Raw genomic sequence first — 24,281 nt, 5'->3', positions numbered from 1 at the left:
CTCATGGTTCTGACTTTTTTAAAAACCTCAGCAGTCATTTCTAGGTCTCCTTCCCCCAAGAATGTACAGTAACTTCATTATCTATATATTTAATATTTACATTTTCAATCATGGTGGAAAGAAATGATCTTAACAGTTGTGAAATGGTGTAGAAGTCCCAGTACTTTGAATCAAAATGGAGTAAGATTTCAAATTATGAAACGAGTCATTAAACCCTTTTTCCCCCCAAGATAGCGTTTCTCTGTGCAGTCTTGGTTGTACTAGAACTCATCTGTAGACCAAGCTGGCCTCGAACTTACAGAGATCCACCTGCCTTTGCCTCCTTCCAAGTGCTGGGATTAAAGGTGTGCACCATCAAGGCCCAGCTGTGTCAATAAATCTTTACACCCTCTTACTGGATGGTGAATAACATTAGCACCATCAGTGAAGGAACAGCACGCCCATAGCTCATCTAGAGGAACATTGCTTACAAACGGTATTTTGTGGGAAAGGTGCCTTCTGACAGGCAAGTACGGAAATGCTAGGTTAAATAAGGGAAACCTGTCTTCTTATCGCAGGACTACTCCGTTGTAAATCATACCACGGGATCTGTGGAACTCCAAGAGCTAGAAAAATAGGCAGCATTTGCCAAACATAACACTGGCCCACGAAACCAATTTTAGAAGGCCAAGTTAATAACCCAATTCACAGTCTCATACGCTTCGGAAACCATGTCTGAGGATTTCTACCTATGCAGGCATGTGACATAGGTCTTTTCAGGAGCCTGATGTTCTTTAGGCTTGCAGAGTTTTGAGTCAACAGAAGAAAAGAAATACAGAGAAGATCACAGGCTAATAAGAAACACACAAAGATTGTGGTTTTATTTTCTACCAAGATCTAATACCTTACTAGCACTGTATGGCACATTTGGTGAAATCTGTTAAACAGCCTGATAGAGAAAAATGTGATAAAAGGCTCACTGAGATTTTAGATGACAGTCACAAATTTCTTCTGGCTATAATTATTTCAGTTTCCATGTCTATACTTTCAGACAATGCTTAAGTTATTATTTTTTTAACAAAGGACTGAGAACTATTCCAAAGGCCTTCCAGACCATATCAATATCATATTGAAAGGCAAGGTTACACTGTTTTTGTTGATGATCAGCGCACATCAACGACATCTCTGACATAATCCCTTCTCTATGATACAGGAAAATTACATTTTCCAACATAATTATTAAGTCAGCAGATCACCTAAATTCTGATATTGCTTCACAGTAACTTATTAGGTTTTGAAAGTTCTGGAAAATTGTGGGTAAGTTGACCTTTTTCAGTAATGGTTATCACTCCATGATCCCTATTTTCTAACCAGAAGGAAGGATTGAGAAAGCTTTGCTTTCTATGATAGATATTAAAAGAAAGACAAGCAGGCCTCCTAAAATGTCCTTTAAAAACTACACATGGTTTACACTCCTTAACTCACACTTGAAATTCCAGAATATATGGACTTAAATGTTACTGTTCTTTTCTCTGTGTCCCCTCCCATACTTCCTTCCTCCCTTGTCTTCTCTTATGTACATGAGGCAAGGTCCCACGGAGCCCATCTGGCTTGCAATTCCTTATGGAACAGAGGCTGAGGCGAACTTGGATTTCTGTTCCTGTTGTCTCCACCTTCCTAGTGCTGGATGATGCCCTATTTCTGTGGTGCTGGAGATTAAACCCAGGGTGAATTCATATACCTGAGGTTAAGACTTTATTGAGCTGCACCCCGAGCCGGACTTACATGTTTGGTTCACAATATATCCCTAGCAACAAAGACAATATTAGAACAAAATAGGAACTCCATAAGTACTTTTTCTCTTCCTTTTAATACTTTGCTGTTTTTAAAATAAAATCTGTTACCACAACACACACACATACATCCCACAGGAATATAAGGAAATTTCCTTGCTATATACTATAGCATCTTTCTTATGAAAAATACATTTACCATGGGTATTTTGAATAAACAGATTGTTAAGGATAGCTTTTAGACCAGCATGAGCTACAGAAACAAGTTAGAAAAAAACCTCAACACTCATACTTACATGATCAGGAATACTGGACTAATACTGAGTTACAAAGGAGCCAGATTTTAACAACAGAACATTCACCAATATTGTTTAGGTAGTAAATTTTATTTTACAAGTTAAAAAATACTATATCCAGAGCAGGATAAATGGCTAAGTGGGTAAAATGCTCGCCACAAAAGCGTGAAGATCTGAGTTTGGCTCCCCAGCACTACTTTAAAAGAGGGGCACACAGTGTGTATCTGTAACCCCAGTAAGCAGAGGTAGTTGAGACAGGTAGATAACAGACTTGTTCGCCATCAAGCTTAACCCAAATGGGGAGCTCCGGGTACAGTGAGAGACCAATTCAAAAAGTATGTTAGAAGGGCCAGAGAAATGATTCAAAGGTACCTGCTGAACCTGAGTTTGAGCCCTGGAACCTACACTGTGGAAGAGAACCAACTCATGCAAGTCATCTAATCTCTACTTGTACACCATGGTGCACGTACACACACTAATTAATTAAATTAATATGCCCTTTCCCTGAAGACCAGCTCCTATAATATCAGAAGATGCTATGCAAGCTGCCATGAAAGAAAAGTAAATAACAGCCCTACTCAGCTGTAAAGTCTGAACCACAACCATCACCAGCCCACAAGATATCCCAAATGGCACATTTAGTGGCACTTTTATTTGGGGGTGAGGGGGAGCCAAAAGCTGTCTAGCTGGACTTCAAGCAAGCTCAGCAGTAGGGAACCCATGTCTGGTGCTCTACATCTAGCTAACTGCCTGTGGCTGGAGAGGTTAGAGAACTGCAAGAAGAACCTACTACTGTCACTTTCCTAAACCCATCCCCTCTATTCTCTGGTAAATGTGTATACCCATGGAAAATACAGCTTAGCCCTCATCAGAGAAACTTCTCCCCACAGCAGATACAGACTCTTAACAGACATCCACAATTGGACAAAATGTAGAAGTGGCTGGGGTGTGCCTAACCCCAACTGGTAAATCTACAATGAAATCCTACACCAGAGCCTAAAGGAATATTGTGGAAGAAGAACAGGAAGGTTCTACAATCCAGATGGCCACAATGCCTGTTGTGAGCTAGTATCTTTAGATATGACAGGAAAGCTGCACCCAGGAAATTTCAAAAACATGATTACCTAAATATGACCTTCATAATGACAATACCAGTGGACATGACAACCTGAATGGAAGAAATTCCCAAGGCTCACTCCTTGATGAAGAGTTATAGGCAACGGCTGCTGAGAGAGAATCAGTTTTTGCCAGAGGTAAGCCCTTATAATAGGTTATCCAATACCAAGTGGTCCTCCCTAAACACATGTACATACATGTATAAGCATACACATATATACAACAACAGTAATTAAAGAAGAGGTGTGAACTTGAGAGGGGGCAGATGGAAGGAGTAGGAAGGGTAGAAATGATGTCATCTAATGATAGGGAATTTATACTTTCTTAAGGAAAGACTTTCAACATCAGAATGCCTGTATCTGAGTGTTTGTCTTTTAATGGGGCTAATGTACATAATTGCAAAACACAATAACATTATTATTCCTCTTAAAAGTAAAGTAATAAAAATTAGAATTTTGAAAAAAAATGAGAATGACAGAGGAAGAAGCCTGATGTCAACTGCTGGAATCCACACATGTACACACAGACACACATATACAAAAGATGATGTCAACTGCTGGAATCCACACATGTACACACAGACACACATATACAAAAGAAAATACTTTTCTTGTTTCTTTACTGTTTTTGTTATTGTTGTTGTTTTAGATTGGGACCATGATCTCCCAACAGAATGGTATTAAGTAAATATAATAGGACAATAGGATTCAGTACAAGGACCTACAAGTTCTGAGACTTGATTTAAGTCCTGAACATTTATGGATCTCTATAAGGATAATAATACTGTCTTCTTCCTAGGTTGTACAGTTAACCAAGACAGAGATTGGTTCATGTGTGTGATGGGGTGCTTTCACTAATACAGCTTCTAAAGAATTGATAAAATAAAGCCGGAATCAAACATCTAAGTAGATCACTTCTACAAGTCTTTTACTTTCTAGAAAACCATTTCTCCTTCCTAACCACAGAGGCTGGAATTCCTAAGAAGCATGCTTTGTGGTCCCATCCTTCAGAATAACAGTATTTCTGAATTGTTTCTGACTGGGTGGTGTCGCTGAGGTACTCATTCATATGCTCCCCGAAGTCTCTTTTCACAGTCAGTGTGACATTCTTCTTTCCTCATGTTCCTTAAAGAGACCCAGTTGGCTGGGACCTCAACCCTTCATTTTAGTTTATCAAATTCCCAAGCAGAGGGGATGAATGTTGAATGTCAGGGGCACGCTGGGTTGCAGCATCTGTGCCTGGCCTTTACATATATGCAGCTTGCCAATAATTGCTGAGTTTTCTCTCTGACAACAATAATCACCCCAATTTGTTCCCCACCCCCACTCCACCCCCCTAGTTAATTATCAGTTCTGAAATTAAACTGCTTGCTTCTCCTGCAGTTGTCATGGCAACAGTTGGCCTGCACCTGCCACTGGGTGAACAGTGGCTCTTTCAGAAGAGGCAATAGCAGTTGCTGGCTCCACAAAAGCCAGGGGGTAAACTAATGTTTACCTGTCTGGGGACCGCAGTTCCTGTTTATTCTCCTTCAGGTACTTTCTTCTCAACTTTTTTCCCCCAAACTACCTGTTTGTATTTAACAAAGAAAGGGAAAAGTCTGACAAAGTGTTGTATCCCTGTTGACTTTTATAATCCTACCCATCAGCTTTACTTACTCCTAGCCAACAAGTTGCAAGATCTAGGTCTACCTCCTAACAAATGCAATGCAGTATAAACACTGAACATAGGGAATTTTAAGTTTGCTAGCTCTGGGTTCTAGTTCTAGCGATATTGCTTGCTAACTGTATGGTTATAGGTCAATCATTCAACTTCTTATGGTATCAGTTTCATAATAAACATAAAGGTGATAACTATAACTATAAAAGCTGCTTTAAAAGTTCTAAGATTACATAGGTCTAGCTCCCATTTAACATTCACTGTATCAGGAAGTCTCACTGTTGTTGCTACTAATCCTGGACAATGCTTAAAGACAAAACAAAGCTGCCATCTTGGTCACTTTATTCTTGTCTAAATGACAGATAAATTGCCACACTGCCCCCACACCACCTAGATCAAGATGCATCTAACAGCCAGAGCAGTGAACCGCTGAGAAGCACTGCTTTCCCTGCCTAGCTTCCTAGAAATTTGTCAGCTCCTCCCTCTCTGTACTGCTTTTCTCACGTTCAATCTCACTTTCCTTTAAATAGAATTGATGGAAGCAGAGAGTAAGGAGACATGTAGTCACCAAGGAAACAAAATGCTTTTCATTTTACAACGACATTGCAACCTACAGAGAACTGGTAGTGGTACTGAGGACTTTGGGGAGTGGGATGTTTATATAAGAAAGTGTTTTTCTTCCCTGAAATCTCTGCTTATGGATAAGAAAGCATTTCTTTCATGATCCTGTAAGCACTCATGTTTAGGGTGTCTAAACAAGTACATTTTGATCCATGGTAGAAATCATTTGAGATACCACACTATTATATCTGTATTGTTTTTCTTAAAACTTTGAAATCACTTCCTTATAGTTTTAATGTCAAGGTCACTAAGTGACTCTACAGTTCTTACCAACTCAAAAAAGTCTGGAATAAAGAAAGGAAGAAAACAAAATAAAACCCACCCACTAGTATGTGTTCCTGGCATGTGATATAGATGTCTACTGAAAGTTTCCATTGCCTCCATCTTAAAAAAATAAAAGGACCCTCAGAGGGTGGGAAAATACACTGTTACCTTTTGCCTGCTTCTCACTGGGAAGAAGCAAGAAGGCACTTGAAACTAACTAGCAGGTTTCTTGCACAACAAAAAAAGACACAATGATCAAATTTGCTGTGGCTACCCACACGAAAGAGGGACACTACAAGGCCATCAAATACAATTATTCTTTAAAAAGATGCTGGAATTCTGACTTCCTAAAACTTATTCTGCTAAGAAGCAAGCCAAAAGGCTAGGAAGACAGTAAGAAAGTGAGGTCGCAAACAAAGTGCTTAGAATCAGTTCTGAGAACCAACATGGCATCCTTTGACAGCAATTTCTTTGACTAGGTTTTAAGTAAAAGATCTATACCCTACATTTGTAAAATGTTGGTACATTAAGATTGTCTTTCTCCATTAATTTGAAAGGAATTAGAGAACTATTTTCCAAACTTTTTTTTAAATTAGAAGAACTGTAAAAATAGGAATATAGATAAAATGCAAATCAATGATGTCCTTCCACGAATGTTTTATCTCATATTTTGTGTGTATGTATGTGGGCACCTGTACACCAGAGCATGCATTGGTGACAATTTGTGGGAACTGATTCTCTACTTCTACCATGTGACTCTCCAGAATTTAATTTGGGACTCATGCTTGGTGGTAAGCCCTTTTACTAGCTGAGCCATTTCACTAGCCCAGATGTCATATAATGATGGAGAAACAGAGGCATTAAAAACAAATAATTTAGGGGCTGGAGAGATGGCTCAGTGGTTAAGAGCACTGCCTGCCTGAGTTCAATTCCCAGCAACCACATGGTGGCTCACAACCATCTGTAATGAGACCTGGTGCCATCTTCTGGCCTGAAGGCATGCTTGCAGAAAGATTACTGTATACACAATTAATAAATCTTAAAAAAAATAATTTACAATGTGTAACAAATTATGAGGCGTGACTAGAGAGGAACAGGAATTCTGGGCATCAGGAAGTAGTATTACCAGGAAGCTTAGGCAGGTCTAAGCCTTTTGCTGTCTCAGCACTTCTCTGCAGTCTCGCAGTGCATTCAGTCACCCAGCAATCCCCACACAGCACATGCGTACCTCGGAACCTTTATATCTGCTAGTTTCTCTGCTTCCATCAGAAATATTTGCTGGTTTCTCTGCTTCCATCAGAAAATACCTCGCTCTACCCATTTGCCGAGATCCAGAAGAATTCTTTGAGTTAGCAGTACTTTACACTCAATGGATTTACTTTACAGGATTATTATCATACAAGGATATAGCTTACACTTTGGAGTCAAACTACTTGAGCTTGGAAGCTGAATGCCATCTTTTTTTGTTGGGGGGGGCAGTGTTTCTCCATTAACAGTCTTGGCTGTCCTGGAACTTGCTTTGTAGTTCAGGCTGGCCTCGAACTCACTGAGATCTACCTACCTCTGCCTCCCAAGTGCTGGGATTACAGGCGTGTGCCACCACCGTCCGGCTGACTGCCATTTTTTAAAAAAAACATGTTCTCATAAATGTATAACTTCTCTGTGACTCATTTTTTTCATCTCAGATGAAAAATAAAGATAAAATATAAACCAGTTACTAGGGCTATTGTGAGCAATAAATAATTTAATATATCTAAATATTTAAAATATATCCTCACATAATTCATTAATATCCTCACATTAATTCACTGTTTCTTTAAATATCTTAATGATTATTATACTGCAATTAAATATGATAATAAAGTTGTTTATTAACGCTCTCAAATTAGAAGTTGAGATCTTTTTAAATACAGAACAAAAGTCTGATGTGGGAGTCCCTCTGTGTGCTGTGATTACCATTAATAAATAAAGAAACTGCCTTAACCTGTTCATAGGGCAGAACTTAGACTGAATGCTGGGAGAAGGCAGAGAGAGAGAGAAGCCATGGGTCCGCCAGAGACGGATGCTGGGAACTTAGCTGGTAAGCCACTGTCAATGTGGTGATACACAGATTAATAGAAATGGGTTAAATTAATATGTTAGCTGACAAGAAGCTAGAGCTAATGGGCCAAGCAATGATTTAAGAATAGTTTCTCTGTGGTTATTTCGGTTCTGGGCAGCCGGGACAAACAGCAGCTAACCCAACAAAAGTCTTTGTCCTTATATCCTCATTAGCATAGACCTGGGCACAATTTAGGCAATCTAAGATGTTTTCTGGATAAATTAATGAGAGAGTTTCTCTGAATCTCTTTTGTTTGAGAAGTTAGGGAACAGAACTCCCAATGGATTCTTGTTGGGTGAGACTTGAAGTCCAGAGTATAAACAAGCACATCATCCTAACCACAATGCTGGACAGCAGGTAGAAATTGATCAGAGAAGAGCTACAGCAGGAAAAGTGACAATCCAAGCCTGTTCTTATCCAGCCTTTCTTTAGCATTATGAAATCCTGAACAGTAGGCAGATGTAAAGAGAATATAAATGCAATAACTATACAGCATTTACATTTGGAGGCAGAGTCATGTCAGAGGCATTTTTCCAGATGCAAATGGATTCTCTGGTTAATACATGTGCACAAAATAAAGTTGTGACTCTCAGGCAAGTTTCTGAAAACTTTAGCAAGGAGGCTAATTTGGTACAGACAGGCAGTACAATGTACAGCGTAGCTTCACTGTCCACCTGGCTAGAGGAGGAGATAGGCTAAGTAAGCCCATGCTCCATAACATAGAAATGTCAGTTAAGACACTCCCAGGCTGAATACCAATTTAAATGTTGGCCTTGCTTTGCTTAATAAGCAGCCCAACAGTTTCTACTCTACGCACAAATATCAGAGTCCCTTTATTCAGCTTTTAAACAAGCCTCCTAAGTTGAAGAGAATGTAACAACCAAACCATCAATTTGTAATCTGAGGACAAATGAAACATGTATATCAGTGATTTAATTATTTTATTTTGATAAGCTTTTGGAGGTCAGAAAAATATATGGTTAATCATTTTAGGAAAGTGGAATATGTAGCATGCACCTTCAGGGTAACTTCTTTATTTAAAATATAAGTAGATGATGTCCTCTCTCCTACCACTCCCATGCCTGCCCCACACCCCAACAAATTAATGGCCTCCTCTTCCTTAGCCATTGTTGTTCTTAAGGAAACAAAACTGTGATTTATAATTTTAAAAATTACTAATTAAAACGCACACAACTAAAATAAATAAATACTTTCCAAAGACTATGTGCTAGATAGAGGCTTGCTCTCTGGCACTACTGGGAGGTAGGTAGCTCATCCTTAGAAAGTGAGTTCTGCTGAAGGACCAGGGTATAGGAGTATGCACTAAAGAGCTATTGAGATTCTGGCTCTCATATATTTTTGCCTCCCAGGAACCAAGGGAGGAAGTTTCTTTTACTATTCACTACCTACCATGATGTACTGTCTTGTTACAGGTCCAAGGACAAGACAGCCCATGACCATGGATTAAAGCCTCTGAAACTGTACATGAGATAAATGTAACTTTTTTCCCTTAATTTATCTGGGGTATTTTGTTGCAGCAATAGAAAAATGACTTAACACAAACCTCCAAACTTGGTAAAGGTGGGAAAGGGAGGTGAGTATTTACACAGAAATAACAGTGTACAAGGTTAAGTGGCTTGACCAAGGTCACATCATTGGTCACAGGCACAAACAAAAAGATAGGTAGGTTAATGCCTTTTGTTCTTACTCCTTCTAAACATGCTTCCTATTTCATCAGACAATCAGCACGGGTCACATTCACAATGATCTCAACAGGCACTTTATGCCTGAATAACAGCTAGCTTTAAAGATGAAAATTCTACAGAAGTTTTCTGTATAACTGATACTATTAAAAAGCCATTTTCCTCTTAGTTTAAAAAGAAAAGTCACACAAAACCTCAACAAATCAAAATTGAATACTGATCTTGCTCCTTTTCCTCTGAACACAAGAGTTTAAGGGTCTTTCTCTCTGCCTCTGACTGCCTCCCACAAAACAATTGCTTTCACACCAGCCAATCATACTGCCATCCCCTCTCCTCAAATACATATTACTTCTCAGCAGGCTTCAGCAGGGGTAGAGAAGAAGCCAATCTGTGAGGCAGTGAACACAAGAGCTCCCATAATAGTACAGAGAAGACAGAAAATTGCGGCCAAAAGTGTAAATTGCTTTTCTTGGTTGAAGAAAAAAAAATAATCATTCTGGGCTTCAAAGACACATCTACAAGATGACTCCATCGTAGTTAGTATTCATGTTCTACATATAGTCTTTTGCTCTACCAAACCCTCTAAGGATCCTTGTCAGCCATATGACTGTGTATCATGATTTGAGTGGTAGATAACAGACAGAGAGCAACAGGAAACTATCCTGTGATGTCAAACAAAGGCTTGCTTGGCTCCCTAGAGAATACTCTTGGTGTTGGTGCTCAGGAGATTAAGTAGATATCCCTGGATAAGCACAATAGCTAAGGAGAAGAGAAATCACTTTTAGAAAATAGGTCATAGCAATTATACGTTAGTGAGTCACGATCCCCAGGTCAGAGAAGTAAACCGAAATGATTCTTTGAGGACTGTGTGAATTCTCTTGGCTTTCACAAAGAACTTTGTGCTTCCCATCTGCAGACGGTTCAAATGAGCCTCCAAAACAGATCAGACGCACTTCATAGTTCTGCTACTTACTATCTAGCTTGTGTTCTCTCTGAGAATTTATTAATATGTCCTCAATGGGATAATTACAGCATAAGAGTTGCATGAATTAAATGAAACTATATAGTAAGCACTTTGGATATAATAAATGTACAGGGTAGCTACAATTATTGTTGTTGTTAATTTGCTAGACAACTACACAGTAAAATTTGCTAAAGAATAGGCATAAACAAAAGCACAGTATCTAGCTGTATCTTATCAAACAGCCTAGAAAGTCAACACTCAAGAATAAAGAAGACAAGAAGACTCCAGCTGGTGAAAAGGAAGAAAAATCTATTCCACAGGATATAGGATTTTGTTGTTGCTCCTTCTTCAGTAAAGGATGACTGAATATAGACCCTAGTCTCCAAATATTCATTACTTAGCCATTCTTTATGCTGGGAGACCTGTATTTCCCTCCTTCCTTTATACATCAAATTCTCTTTTAATCTCTCAACAACACAGAAAACTTTGGAAAAAATTCCCTTTGGCTTGTTGAAATGGTAAAGTGTATATATCATAAATGAAAGAAATTTTAGATCAAAGGCAATCTGCCCTGAAGTGCTAATTGGAATAGATTGAGCCAAATGGTAGTTCAACACAAATAAGCTGAATGGAACCAACAAGCATGGATTTAAAGGTTAAGAAGAAAATAAGAATCCTCTTTCCTCTTTTTGCCAATTTAGAACATGCTCTCAAGAGCACGTAATACTGAAAAAGGTTTTGTCAATTCCCAGTCCATGAGAATCCGGCTGACACATATGGCAGTGTGACTGGAGGGAGACAGCTTGACATCTTAGTTACTAGTAAAGAAACTCTATGCCTTGTCAAAATGACAGTAAGGTATCTGCAGTTAAACCTGAAAGCTAGTCTCTCACACTTCTCTGCAGGTGTCCTTACTCTTCTAATCAATGTGACTTTGGAATGTGGTCATAACAAAATGGAATTGTTCAGCCTAATCAAGCTCTGTCAGGATAGAAAAGCCATTTCCTATCCCATGGAGCCTTCCTATTACTTCTGCTAAGCTCTTGTCTCTTAGTATGGTCTTGTTTGAACTCTCTTTGGGGAAAAGAAAATCTAGAGCTGTGTCTGTCCTAGATTTCAAGAAGCTTGACAATAAAGGGGTAAAGGGCCATGGAGAATTTGGTGTCCAAACCAAATTACTGTGCAAAATGGTGAAAATGTAGTTAATAACTAGAAAAAAAAACATTGATTCAGGATCAGTGCTATAATTTGTCCCGGTGTGGCCATAACCAGAGGTAATGTAATCTTTAAAGGTGAGGCCTACTGGAATGTGACTTGGACACTGAGGCACCACACTCGGAAGGAATTAATTTAGGCCTACAGAGTTGGATTAGTTCCAAGAAAATGAGAGCCCAAAACCTTCCGCATTGAGCCCCTTTATGTACACATTCAAGCTACTAAGATGCCATGTACAATGAGGTCCTCACCAGAGCCAACAGATAGTGGTGCCATGATCCCTAGACCCTTCAGAACTACAAGCAAATCAATGTCTTCATGTAGTACCCACCCTCACAGATTTTATTGCAGAACACAAAACAAAAACATCTCACTTAAGTCAATTTACCTAGGTTTATTTTGTTTTCTTGTTTTGTGTGTGTTTGTTTTTGAGACAGGGTTTCTTTGTGTAGCTTTGGTACCTGTCCTGGAACTAGCTCTTGTAGTCCAGGTTGGCCTCAACTCCCGAGTGCTGGGATTAAAGGCATGCGCCACCACTGCCAGGCCTAATTTACCTAGGCTTATGATTACCTCCAGTTCACTTTCCACTCTGAAGACAAAGCAGAGACATCTAAAATACAAACCTACTAAGGCCAATTTTTCTTCAAAGTGCTGTTTTTGCTCTTTTTGAGAAGAGTTTCATGTAGCCCAGGCTAACAAGGCTGGCCTCAAACCCTTAATCCTTCTGCCTCTACTTTCTGAATGCTGGGATTACAGGTCTGTTGTTTAAAATTCTTTAAAGGATTACCACTGACTGCAAGATAGTGCAAATACCCTAAGAAAGTTTCTAAAAGATCAAAATTATTACAGTGCTTTTTATCGTCTACTTTCTCTTGTCTAGGGTTTTTACATAACAATTTGCCTCTGCCCACAAGAACTAAGCCATGCTCATCCTTTGCTGCCTTCTCTCCTTCCAGACCTTTATACAAACTCTTTTCTGTTAGGACTCCCTCCCTCCCTCCCTCCCTCCCTCCCTCCCTCCCTTCCTTCTTTCCTCTCTTCTTTCCCCTCCTCCTTTATTTTGCCTCCTTCCTTTCTTTTTTCTTTTGAACAGATGATGGTTTAACTCTTTCCTCAAGCAGGCTGAACTTCCCTTATCACTTCCTCCATCCTGCTGCTCTACAGGCTCACCTCTTCTGTCTAGACTCTAAATGCACAAAATAGGTACCAGGTCTGTCTTAGTCACCATTATGTGTGTAATGGTGTGTAGTACATGCCTGTGCTACAAGAAGAACATAAACTAATTTTAATGTTTACTTCTTTATGTAAGTGATTTCATGAATTTATGTGTATTCCATGTGAACAGGAGCCCACAAAGGCTAGAAGAGGGTATCAGATGCCCTAGAATTAGTTATTGATGGTTAGGGAGCAGGTATTTCTCTTAACTGCTCAGCCATTTTTTTTCAGCTCCCACAAACACGTTTTATTTATTTTTTAAAAGATTTATTTATTTATTAACTATACAGTGGTTTGCCTGCCTGTGGGCCAGAAGAGGAAACCGGATCTCATTAGAGCAACCATGTGGTTGCTGGTAATTGAACTCAGGACCTTTGGAAGAGCAAGCAGTGCTCTTAACCTCTGAGCCATCTCTCTAGCCCCCCACAAATACATTTTAAAGGAATAAAAATATGGGAAGAACTAGGAGGGTAGAAACCATAATATAGAACAAGCCTGTTCCTGAAAATGTTTTAAGGTAGAATCTGAAGGGATTCTCTGATGTGTCTGGCCTGAATCACAGCAAACCAGAGTGGGTTATTTCTCTGTAGTTCTAAAGTGGAAGCTAAGAAATACAGCTCTTATGAAAGTACTAAAGGATGCAGATTCAAGACATCATTTAGAATTTTAAGGAAGGGGTTGAACAGTGCCAAGTCCTGTTTATCAATGGAGTCCCATAGACTCTCCCTAAACATCTCAGGCTATTGCCATCGTTCTTGTGTTATTCTTCAGAATTTGATGGCAAGACCCTATTGTTGAAGATACCACATATTTCAGTCAGTAGACATGGGGCAATTGAGCTATACTGACCTGGAAGCTTCATCTCTAGTGGCTAGCTTTCACTGTAGTGGAAGATACCATGCAGGCTACTGGGGATGATGTGGGTAGGTTGTATCGATATTCTAACTCAGCTGTAAATCTGGCAAGATATGCCCATAGAGAAGAGTGGGACCAATGTTCTGGGAGTAACTGAGCACTTTCCTGGTTTGATTTAATGCCAATCCACAAAAATGGGACACATGCCTGCTACTGTTACCTGGCCCATGAATCCACAGTTGGGTAGGTCAGGAGCCCCAGGAGAAAACCTACTATTATTCTGCTTAACAGACATCATTTTAGCTCCCTAAATATTTATCTTTATAGCCATATATTATTATGTTTGCAACCCTCATCAGAGAAGTTTCTTTTGCAGTAAATGGTGATTAACACAGAGACTCACAACTGACCAATATGCAGTCTAAGATATCATAGACTGCTCAGCCCTAAATGGGATATCAGTATCATATGCCCTCCTCTGCAAAGTCCTCAGAGGATCACTTGAGAAGAGGAAGAAAGACTGTAAGGGCCAGAGTTAGTAGAGGGTTACTGTGAAACAGCCTTTCAGGACAAGACAGACTACCACCCACATGAACTCACAGTGCCAGCAACTGCACTCACAGGGCCTGCATAAAATCAAGCCAGCCAAAATCCCAGACTTTGGATGAGGGAGAGGCTCACAAAGTCCCACTCTTAGGTGAGGATCTATTGGCAATTGATAGCTAGTGGGGGAAGAAAAATGCCATTTTTTTCAGGATTGTGATAGTTGATAGGTTGCCCATATTCCATTGGATGCTCCTATACCCATGCACATAATGGCAGTACTAAATAGACTCAGTGGGTTTAAAAGGAATACATGGAGTTGAAAGGTAAAAATCACTGTGGGGATATGGAAAAAGTTAGGGAGGAGGAAGTAGGGGGTAGATTTATCATATCACATTATATTCATGTATGAAATTTGCAAACAATACGTTTTTAAGTGGAAGAGGAATTTAAAATGTCATAATCAGCTCTGTCAACTTGACAGGATCTAAAACTACTTATTAGACAAACCTCCACATACACCTGGCTTCTGAGGATGGCTGTGGGGAATTATCTTCATTAGGTTAAGTGAGGTGGGAAGCCTTTCCACTGAGAGTGGCACTATTCCCTAGGTGGGATCTTGGACAACATAAAAATTAGAAGTTGGAGTGAACACAAGCATTCACTGCTCTGCTCTTCTGCTGCAGATGGAATGTGACCAGCTGTTTCAAGTTCCTATTGCCTTGACTTCCCCACCATAAAGAATTGTACCTTGAATTGTAAGCCCAAATAAACCCTTTCTCTCTTAAACTGCTTTTGCAGGGTTTATTTCATCACAACAACAAAACAAAACAAAAATAAAAACAAAAACAAAACAAAACAAACAAAAAAACCCAAAAAATAAAACCTGAGACAGGAGGAAAAGGAACTATATTCATTGGTCAGAAATAAAATCAGAGTCAAAAACTAGCTCTCTGGGCATCTAGGACAGTTTGTTTAGATTCCTTTAAAAAGGAACTGAGCTACATTAGTGGCACTGAGGTCTGAGGAACTCTGGTCTCTGCAGAAACCGTTCAGGCTCTACTGGGACAAAGACAGTGGATCACCTAGGGATATAGTCTTAACTGCACAGAAAGAAAAATGCTTGAGGTGAAGAAAAACCCACTGAGGTTCTACTTAAAATTTATTAGGAAGGAAGGAAGGACCTGTGGTTAAAGTAAAGTTCAAATAGCGGAGACCCAGACACCCTTTTTGATATCTCCCTGTCTTGAGTCCTTTAGTCTCCATGACAGATGGGGCCTGTCTGGACCACTACAGTTTGCTTAATGGCACGGCTGCAGCATGTCCTAGAGTCCTTCCTCACTGCTCAAGCAGATGGAGAGTTAAGAGAGGAAAGTCAAGTCCAAGTTCATTATAAGACTGACGCAATAATAAATGCTCTGTTAAATTTCTACCAACTGTTGATAGAGTACAAAGGCCTTTCTCCCCTTAAATAATGTTTCTTATGCCTATGACCTAGTATTCATTTTGCTATTCATTGTGACAGAAAAAATGCACAATCTAGAGCACATTCACAAAACCCAATTTATATTAGAAAAGAACACGGTAAGTTTAGTATGTCCACCTGATAGTCTAATTATCATTCAAATACAGAGTCCGCTCTTCTGAACAAGGGCTCTGAATGTGCTAAAGAACAAAGCAAAGTCCCTGTCACTATGTACTTTCAAGTCCACCTTTATCTGGAATTTACAGGCAGAAAATGACACAGACGGGGAAGGAGATAGAAGTCCTACAGAACAAAGGCCTCACAGCCCTGGATTAAGACAGATATTCCTTTTCTCTGCACTCCCTTGCTTATCTCTATTTTAGGAGCATTAGAAGGTCACAAACATCATTCCACTTCTGAGAACAGACAAGCAGCAAAAATGTAGTCTTACCTGGGTCCTTCTTCGTCACCCTGAAAAACAAAGAAGAAACAGAGTTAGAAATCATTGCTGGTAAAAACTGACTCAGATTTCTTTAATTTCATGTCCAAACCAAAAGCAAGGTTGTCTACTTATTTTAACAAAGACAAACCAAAAGATGTCTAAGAGCTAAGACAAAGACTAATATATCCCCTAAGTTCAAACTACTCAGCAGAGATGGACTGATAATTTGCCCTTGCAAGCACTACAATTCCATGCCACTGGGGCATGCTAATTGGTTAAAATGATCCTTGGTTTTCCTATCTGTTAATGGGTAGTTTGAGCATCAGTAATCTACCTCATTCATTACCCAAACAATACTTTTCCTCTTTTTCTTATTCATTCTGCAGAAAATGTGTATTAATTTTTCTATGTGGTTCATTTTCTTGACCTAACTTCCTCAGTAACCATCACAACAGATGATTTGGCATCTCCCTCTGTAACGAAAGGAGAGCTTTCAAATGACTCTGAACCTTTCTCATAGCAGTCATTTATCCTTTCACACTCCCTTCTTCAGTCATTTAGGGCTGATTCCAGTAGAGAATACACCTTCTGGTTATACTCCCAGAGATTCAATGAATAAATTATTCCACCTTGTGTAAGCTGGAACTAGACACTCTGGGATCAAATCTTGGCTCTATCACTTACTTGCTGTATTACTCTAGCCAAGTTATTCTGCCTCTTTCAACTTCAACCTCCTAGTTTATAAAGTGAGGTAATAACTGTCTCTGTAGTAATAAGATCAATATGAGGATCAAATAATGCTCATAAATGCTAAGCATAGTACCGGAGTGGACACTGTCAATAAAGGTTACTGATTAATATTAGTAGTAATTCAGTGTGGATCACTAAAAATATACAAGTGTGTGTAAGTGCTAAGGATAACCTATTAGTTCTCAAAAGGGAGCTCATAAACAGAAGATAACTACATATGCTATGGGCTCTACCGAAGTGATAAGCAGAATGACTTCAGAGACAAAAGGAAGAGAAGGTGACATATACATTGATACTTGGATAAGCAGGATTCTCCCAGGCTGACAACAGTGAAAAGTGGAAGGAACACTGCCCTAACAAGGGAAAAGACGTAACAGTTTAATTAAAATAGACACAATAGTTGATAGGTAGGTAGGTAGGTAGATAGATAGACAGACAGACAGACAGATGATCGATAGGACAGCAGGAAGAAAACTCTAACAAGAACAAAGACATGATAGTTTAATTAATAGAGAGATAGATAATAAGATAGGAAAGGATAGGGAGAGTGGCAGAATTTGGGTTCTGTGGAATTAGAAAATGAAGACGTGTGATGTGGGAGGGTCTTCTGTTTGAGTTGATTTCATTGGTTAATTAATAAAGAAACTGCCTGGCCTAATAGGTTAGAACATAGGTGGGTGGAGTAGACAGAACAGGAAGAAGGAAGTGAGGTAGATGGCTCAGTCAGATTGCCATGACTCTCCATCTTGGGCCGGCCTAGCAAATGAGCCAGGCAGTTTCTTTATTAACCAATGAAATCATCAGATAGATAGAAGACACACCTACATCAGACGTGGCTATGTATTTTGGGCAGTTTGAGAGTGGGGCTAAGGGCACTGTGGGTTAAGAGTGCAAGAGGGATAAAGACTGATCACCAGAGATTAGGCCTGTAAAGGAAGCTCCAGCCAGGAAAGTGATTTAATCATTCTGTGTACCGGAGACTGAAGAGAAGGGCATTCCAGCAGACTATCGAGGGCTGAATGGAGTAAGGGCACTAATCATTGTACTTCAATGAGAGAGGGCACAAAGTGCTGAAAGGATGATATAGGGAAGTAGAGGATATCTTTGAATTTTGATCAACTTACACATCTCAAGAGTACTATAATACAGCAAGGAAAGTTCATATAATTTAAATTTTATGAGTTATACAACCATCAGTGACACAATTAAACCTCAACACAATTTTTCAATTATCTTTGGCTATTTAAACATAACGATCTAAGAGAACCTTGTAGGAAAATACATCTAAATGCTCTCCCATGATTTAAAGCAAGTTCTCCTCACAGCCACACATCTTGGTACAATGGTTATGAAATGGGATTTGTGTATGGTTTTCATTATACCCCTCAGTTCTAGCACTTTGTGAGGCTGAGGAAAAAGAGTGGTGAATTAGAATCCAATCTACATAGGAAGGCTTGTATGAGACTGAGTAGGATTTCTGAGTTATAAAAACAATCTCACTATAATTCCAGCATAAAAGTTTGGTAATTAACTTTTCAAGATTCAGTTTTCTAAACAACTATGTGATATAGTGTTCAATAATGGGGACCATTACTGAGCTTCTTCTGAACTACTCATTGATATTGTTTATGAGGGAATAGGAGAAGTAAGAAAGGCAGTTTTGTTGTATTTCCACTTTTTTCAGAAACAACAGTCACTACTACAAAGTATGCAGAATGCCAGAATAAAAGTTTCACTATTGAAGGACTGAACAAACAGATGAAACAAGCACATTTACAAAGTATACGTCTATTTAGATGATGTCACCAAACATCCAGATGACTATAACTTGCTGGTAAAAAATATGCACATGTTGGTCCTGGTACCTCAAATGTTCACCTCTATCTAGAAAGCCTTATTAATTCTAGGTCCTCCTTTAAGATCAGGCCTGATTCAGAAACTTCCTCGCTGTGGAACAATGGTCTTTGATCCAGTCACTTGTATTATTTTTAATAAACGCTGATTGGCCAGTAGCCAGGCAGGAAGACGAGAACAGGAGAATTCTGGGAAAAGGAAAGCTCAGTCTGCAGTCATTGCACAGACGTAGAGGAACAGATGAGAATCCCTTGCTGATGAAAGGTACCAAGCCATGTGGCTAACACAGACAAGAATTATGGGTTAAGATGTAAGAATTAATTAATAAGAAGCCTGAGCTAATAGGCCAACCAGTTTATAATTAATGTAGTAGACCTCTGTGTATTTCCTTGGGACTGAATGGCTGCAGGACCAGGTGGGACAGAAACCTCTGTCAACACTTCCTCACTGAGAGCTTGGGAAAATGATGCTCTTTTCTAATCTCTGTGCCTGTGGAGTTCATCCTTCTCACCTAGCACCTAAAGGAAACTGATGGTGACAGTACCACATGGTATCTCCCTCACTGGATTTCAACCATTTGAAAAGAAACTGTATTGTTCATATCTAAGGTGTATAAGAATATAGTAAATAATTACTTAGGAGTTCAGGCAAAGATATGGCAGGATTTAATATTAATTTTTATTGCCATTATAAGTTAATTCTGGCTACAAATAATAGAACTGACTTCTTAGATTATGCAATATTCCCAAATCCCTCCATCCAACATCGTGAGTGCTCTTAGATGACACACTGCACTAGAATGTGACCTCTCCTTTATACTTCTGACCAGTGGAAATAAGGTTCACTAAGATTCAAGCTGAATCTAAAATCTGCTCATTCAGGTAAACCTGCAGTAATCATGACAAGTTAAATAATAAAAATGAGGGTAAGACAACCATTGTCCCCAAGAGTTATTGTTTCTTGAGAATTTAAATGCTTCACAGCATTTATTAAAGATGGTAAAAATTAGTAACAATTTTGCATATATGTTGAACATGCAAAATACTACAAAAATTAAATTACAACAGTGCCTAAGATTCTACATTTAACTTGCTTTGAATCATATCTCCTTCACTACAGAGTAACACTAGATATATTAGACAAGTAGTTTACTCTTGATTTCTCAGGGTGCCCAGAAGGCAAACCCAGAACCTTAACATGCTATGTGAACATTTCCAATGTGCTATGTACTAGTCCCAACTAGGCATTTAAACTGGTAGTGGATGTAGATCATACTGAGAATATGACATTCAACTTCAATTAGCAAACTCACATTTTTCTAACAATAGCTGGACACAAAGTAAAAACTAGTGGATTTTTAAATTCAAAAATAAATGCTTAAGATATGTACACTTCATTTTTAATAAGTTCTCCCCAGAAACATTCCTAGGATTATCTCATTGCAACTCAAAACTCTCCGTTCAAAAACTGTCAGAGTATTGGGGGATATACTCAGTTGGCGGTGCATCTAGCACGCACAAAGGTTTTGTCCGTCCACTGTATTACATAAATTGAGTGAGGTGGCATAGGTCTGAAATCTCAGCACTTGCCTAATAGAGGCAAGAGGTTATTCTCAGCCACATGGCAAGTTTGAAGCCAGCCAGGGTTACATAAGACCCCCATCTCCTACAAAAACAAAACAACAACAAAAACCATATACATGAGGTAGAATATAGAAATATTCATGAATTACAGATTAAAAATAAGCATATCAAGCATATTGTTCTATTTTTACATTTGGGTCACTTTTCATACACATACCTGGAGGGGGGCCTAAAGTCTTTGGGCAATATTGTAAAAGCAGAGTGTTAGCTAGATACTTTACTGGCAAACAGGCTTCCCGAGTGAACACATGCTCTCTAGAAGAGCCACATAGCTCTATATTGTATCCTCCTATTTTGTGAAGTCCTTGCTGAAAAGGAAGGAGAACACTGAGGCACAGAGGTAAAGGTCAGACTGCAGACTGCGGACTGCAAGGAGACACAGGAAGTGCCCAGACATCCATTATTTCTTAAGCAAATTATCCTGAATAATAAAAATTTGGATCAAGTATTTTTAATATTTAATTCTGATAGAGTAGAAACTCAGAAAACAGAGAAGGGAATACTTCTTAGCTTGAATTATGAAGCAAATGTATACCTAATACCAAAAACTTACAAAAATATTAACATTAAAGTTACAGATCAATACCCCTCATGAAAAGTCATAAAACCTCTTAAATTAGCACATAATACATCATGATTGAATAAAACTTTATCCCAAGAATATAAGGTTAGTTAATATTGTAAAATTAATCAATGCAATTAATAATTACAATACAATAAGAAAATCCATATAGTCATTGATAGATACAGAAGACAAAAGATAAAATTCAGTACAGTTTATGACTAAGAAAACTTCAGTTTGATGAAGAGTACTTAGAAACACCATGAGCAATGGTAACACCCTGAGTTCTGCCCTGTGCAGCAGTGAACAAGGCAAGACTGGATCTTCACCATCATGCAGACACTGCACAGGTGGGCCTAAACCTTAGAGGGAGAAGCAAGACTGTTGTCGATAGCATGACTGCTGATGCGTAAAACCCTGAAGAATCGATTAAGCTACAGCTATAACTGATATGGGAATTCAACAAGGTTATAAATACAAGGTGAGGGCTAGAGAGATGGCACAGAGGTTAAGAGCATTGACTGCTCTTCCAAAGGTCCTGGGTTCAATTCCCAGCAACCACATGATAGCTCACAACCATCTGTAATAAGATCTGGTGCCCTTTTATGGCCTGTAGGCATACATTCAGACAGAAAACTGTATTTATATTAAACAAATAAAATCCTCTTTTAAAAAAAAACAAATACAAGGTGAAAGTTCATTTGTTGCTGGGGACAGTAGAGCATATAAGAAGTTACAACTACTTGGAAGGCAAAGGCAGAAGGACCCCTTGAACCAGAAATCTGAGGTCAGTCTCGGTAACACAGTCAAACCTGTCTTAAAGGAAAAGTATTTTTATGTATAACATAAAAAACTGAAAAATAAAAATTAAAACAATTCTTTTTATACTACTGAAGATACTAAGGACACAAAAATATATTTAGCAAAAGCAATTTAAATTAACTGAAAATTTTGAATCATTTTTGAGAACATATAAGATAAAACCTATAAATTAAGACATACATACCATGTTTCATGAAAGTGCTGTTTTCTGTAACTAATTTCTCTTCAGGAGTTCTATATTCAAGGCATATCCCCTTCTTATTCATTTTCAGATGTCTAATTTAGTATGTCCTAGTGTGGATTTCTTAAGAATTTATATTTTTTGGGTTTGCTCTACTTCTTAAATTTAAAGGTTTACATTTTCAACTGAAAGTTAAGAACCATTATTATTTTTCATACTTTTTTGAGCTTAACATTTCTTTCTTGGCCTTTTATTATATTGATGTAGGATTCCCCTCTGTATGCTGTGAATACCACTGGTTAATAAAGAAACTGTCTTGGTCTGTGATAGGGCAAAAGAGTAGAGCTAGGTGGGGACAGGGGGGACTAAACTGAATGCTGGGAGAAGAAGGCAGAGTCAGAAGTCATGTACTCCCACCAGAACTTTACCTGGTAAGCCACAGCCTCATGGCGATGCATAGATTAATGGAGATGAGTTAGCCAGAAATATGCTTAAGCTATAGGCTAAACAATATTGTAAATAATATGGTCTCTGTGTGATTATTTTGGGAGTGTGAGCAGCCGAGGACTCCCTACAACAAATTGGCACCAACATGGCCAACTAAAATCCACTTAAAACCTGACAGAGTTTGGGAAGGAATTCTAGGCCAAAAAAAAGTTCAGCTGTAGCAGAAAAAAGCCACAAGGTTTTGAAAGGGCTGCTTTCTGGGCAGTGCTGCCAGTGTGAACTCTGGCTCTTTCAGAAGGCCGAGCATTTAAATGGGTGCTGTAAGTTACTTGGTGGCAGCATGGGCCAACTGGTTATCAGAGTTGAGGGTGAGGACAGCTCCCACCTGGCAGTCTCAGAAGCAGTGAACAGACTCGGGGGAGCAAGCAGGCAGGGCTGTATTTCCCCAGATATGCTGCTACTTAGGTTTTTAAAAAGTGCTTAGCAGTTTAATAAGTTGTCCTGGTCAGAAAAAGGATTATGCATACGCAATATAGACAGACTCAGACATAAAAGACCTCTAAATGAGACACACTGTGTTTAAAAAATGTACGCAGGCTTGGGAAAGAAAAGAAAAAGAGTAAAGAGACAGTAAATGTAATATAAGAGAGTACAGTCAGTCACAGATTAAAGGAGTAAAGATAATAAAATAAATACTAAACTTTTAGAAAACATAATAAATTAAGAAAAATAAGCCACATAAAGATGGAAAATACAGAGTCTGGACTGTATATTATTGTGTTTTCTTTGAATTTTTTGACTGTGAAGGAGCTAAGTAGAGAGAGACATTTCATTGTATTGGATGCTAAGTTAAACCAACCTATATATTCCAAAATTTGGGTCTAAGGATACCTTGCTTTGGAAAAGAGGTTCTTCTTTTGTTTTCAAAGAGGATGAGAACCTGTGGAATTGTTCCACACCGATGTGTTTTGGTGAACCAAGATCCCCTAAAAGTTCGCAGTAAACACCCCCAGAAATTACTTTGCCCAACAAAAAGCAGGAAGCAGTTTGGAGAGAACTATATCCAAATTCCCAAATATTGTTTATAAATGTTTGTTTACATTTAAAAGGGGATATGTAATAAAGATTTGCATTGGTATGGATCTTGGTTTATTGATACAAATTTAAGGTCATTTTGTTATATGTATATTTCTGCTCTTGATTAAGGTATTGTTTGCGAAGCTCATTTAAAAATGCAATGTATAATTAAAAAATATACGTTAATAGAGATTCATCTATAATAGTGAGGCCTGTAGTCATGTTAGTTAGGTTTTCTAGATGTCTCTCTCTTCCTTTCTTATATGTATATGCCTGAGTGTATGTCTGTGCAAAATGTGCATGCAGAAACTTACAGAAGTTAGAGGAAACTTTAAATCTCCTGGAACTGGAGTTACAGACAGTTGTGAGCCACTATGTAGATACTGAGAACCAAACCTAGGTCCCCAGAAAGAGCAGTAAGTGATCTTAACTGCTGAGACATCTTTCCAGATCTTACCCCAATTTTTATACCGGGTCTGTATATCCCTGGCTGGCTTAGAATTACGTGTGCAGACCAAGGCTGGCCTGAAACTCACAGAGTTCTGCCTACTTCTGCCTCCTAAGTGCTGGAATTAAAGCTAGTTATCACCATGCCTAGCTTTTGCCTTGATATATATACAATTGGAAATGTCTAAATATGCTGTTTGAAATATCCCCCAAACACTTCATTCTGTTATGAAATGCATACAGTTAAGTAATACTGACTCACATTTACCT

At 38.7% G+C, this 24,281-nt stretch overlaps 1 protein-coding gene across 1 annotated transcript in view; it reads right to left on the bottom strand.

Moving 5' to 3' along the window:
• Trim44 (tripartite motif containing 44) overlaps nucleotides 1-24,281 on the bottom strand; it is a 107,462-nt gene that overhangs the window by 42,009 nt on the left and 41,172 nt on the right. Inside the window, exon 4 of the mRNA XM_038331588.1 lies at nucleotides 16,238-16,257. Coding sequence (XP_038187516.1) covers nucleotides 16,238-16,257 — 20 coding nt within the window. The remainder of the gene's footprint in view (nucleotides 1-16,237; nucleotides 16,258-24,281) is intronic.

The sequence above is a fragment of the Arvicola amphibius genome, chromosome 5 (genome assembly GCF_903992535.2).
Source record: "Arvicola amphibius chromosome 5, mArvAmp1.2, whole genome shotgun sequence".
Classification (NCBI taxonomy): domain Eukaryota; kingdom Metazoa; phylum Chordata; class Mammalia; order Rodentia; family Cricetidae; genus Arvicola; species Arvicola amphibius.
This window is presented reverse-complemented; position numbering and strand designations above follow the sequence as displayed.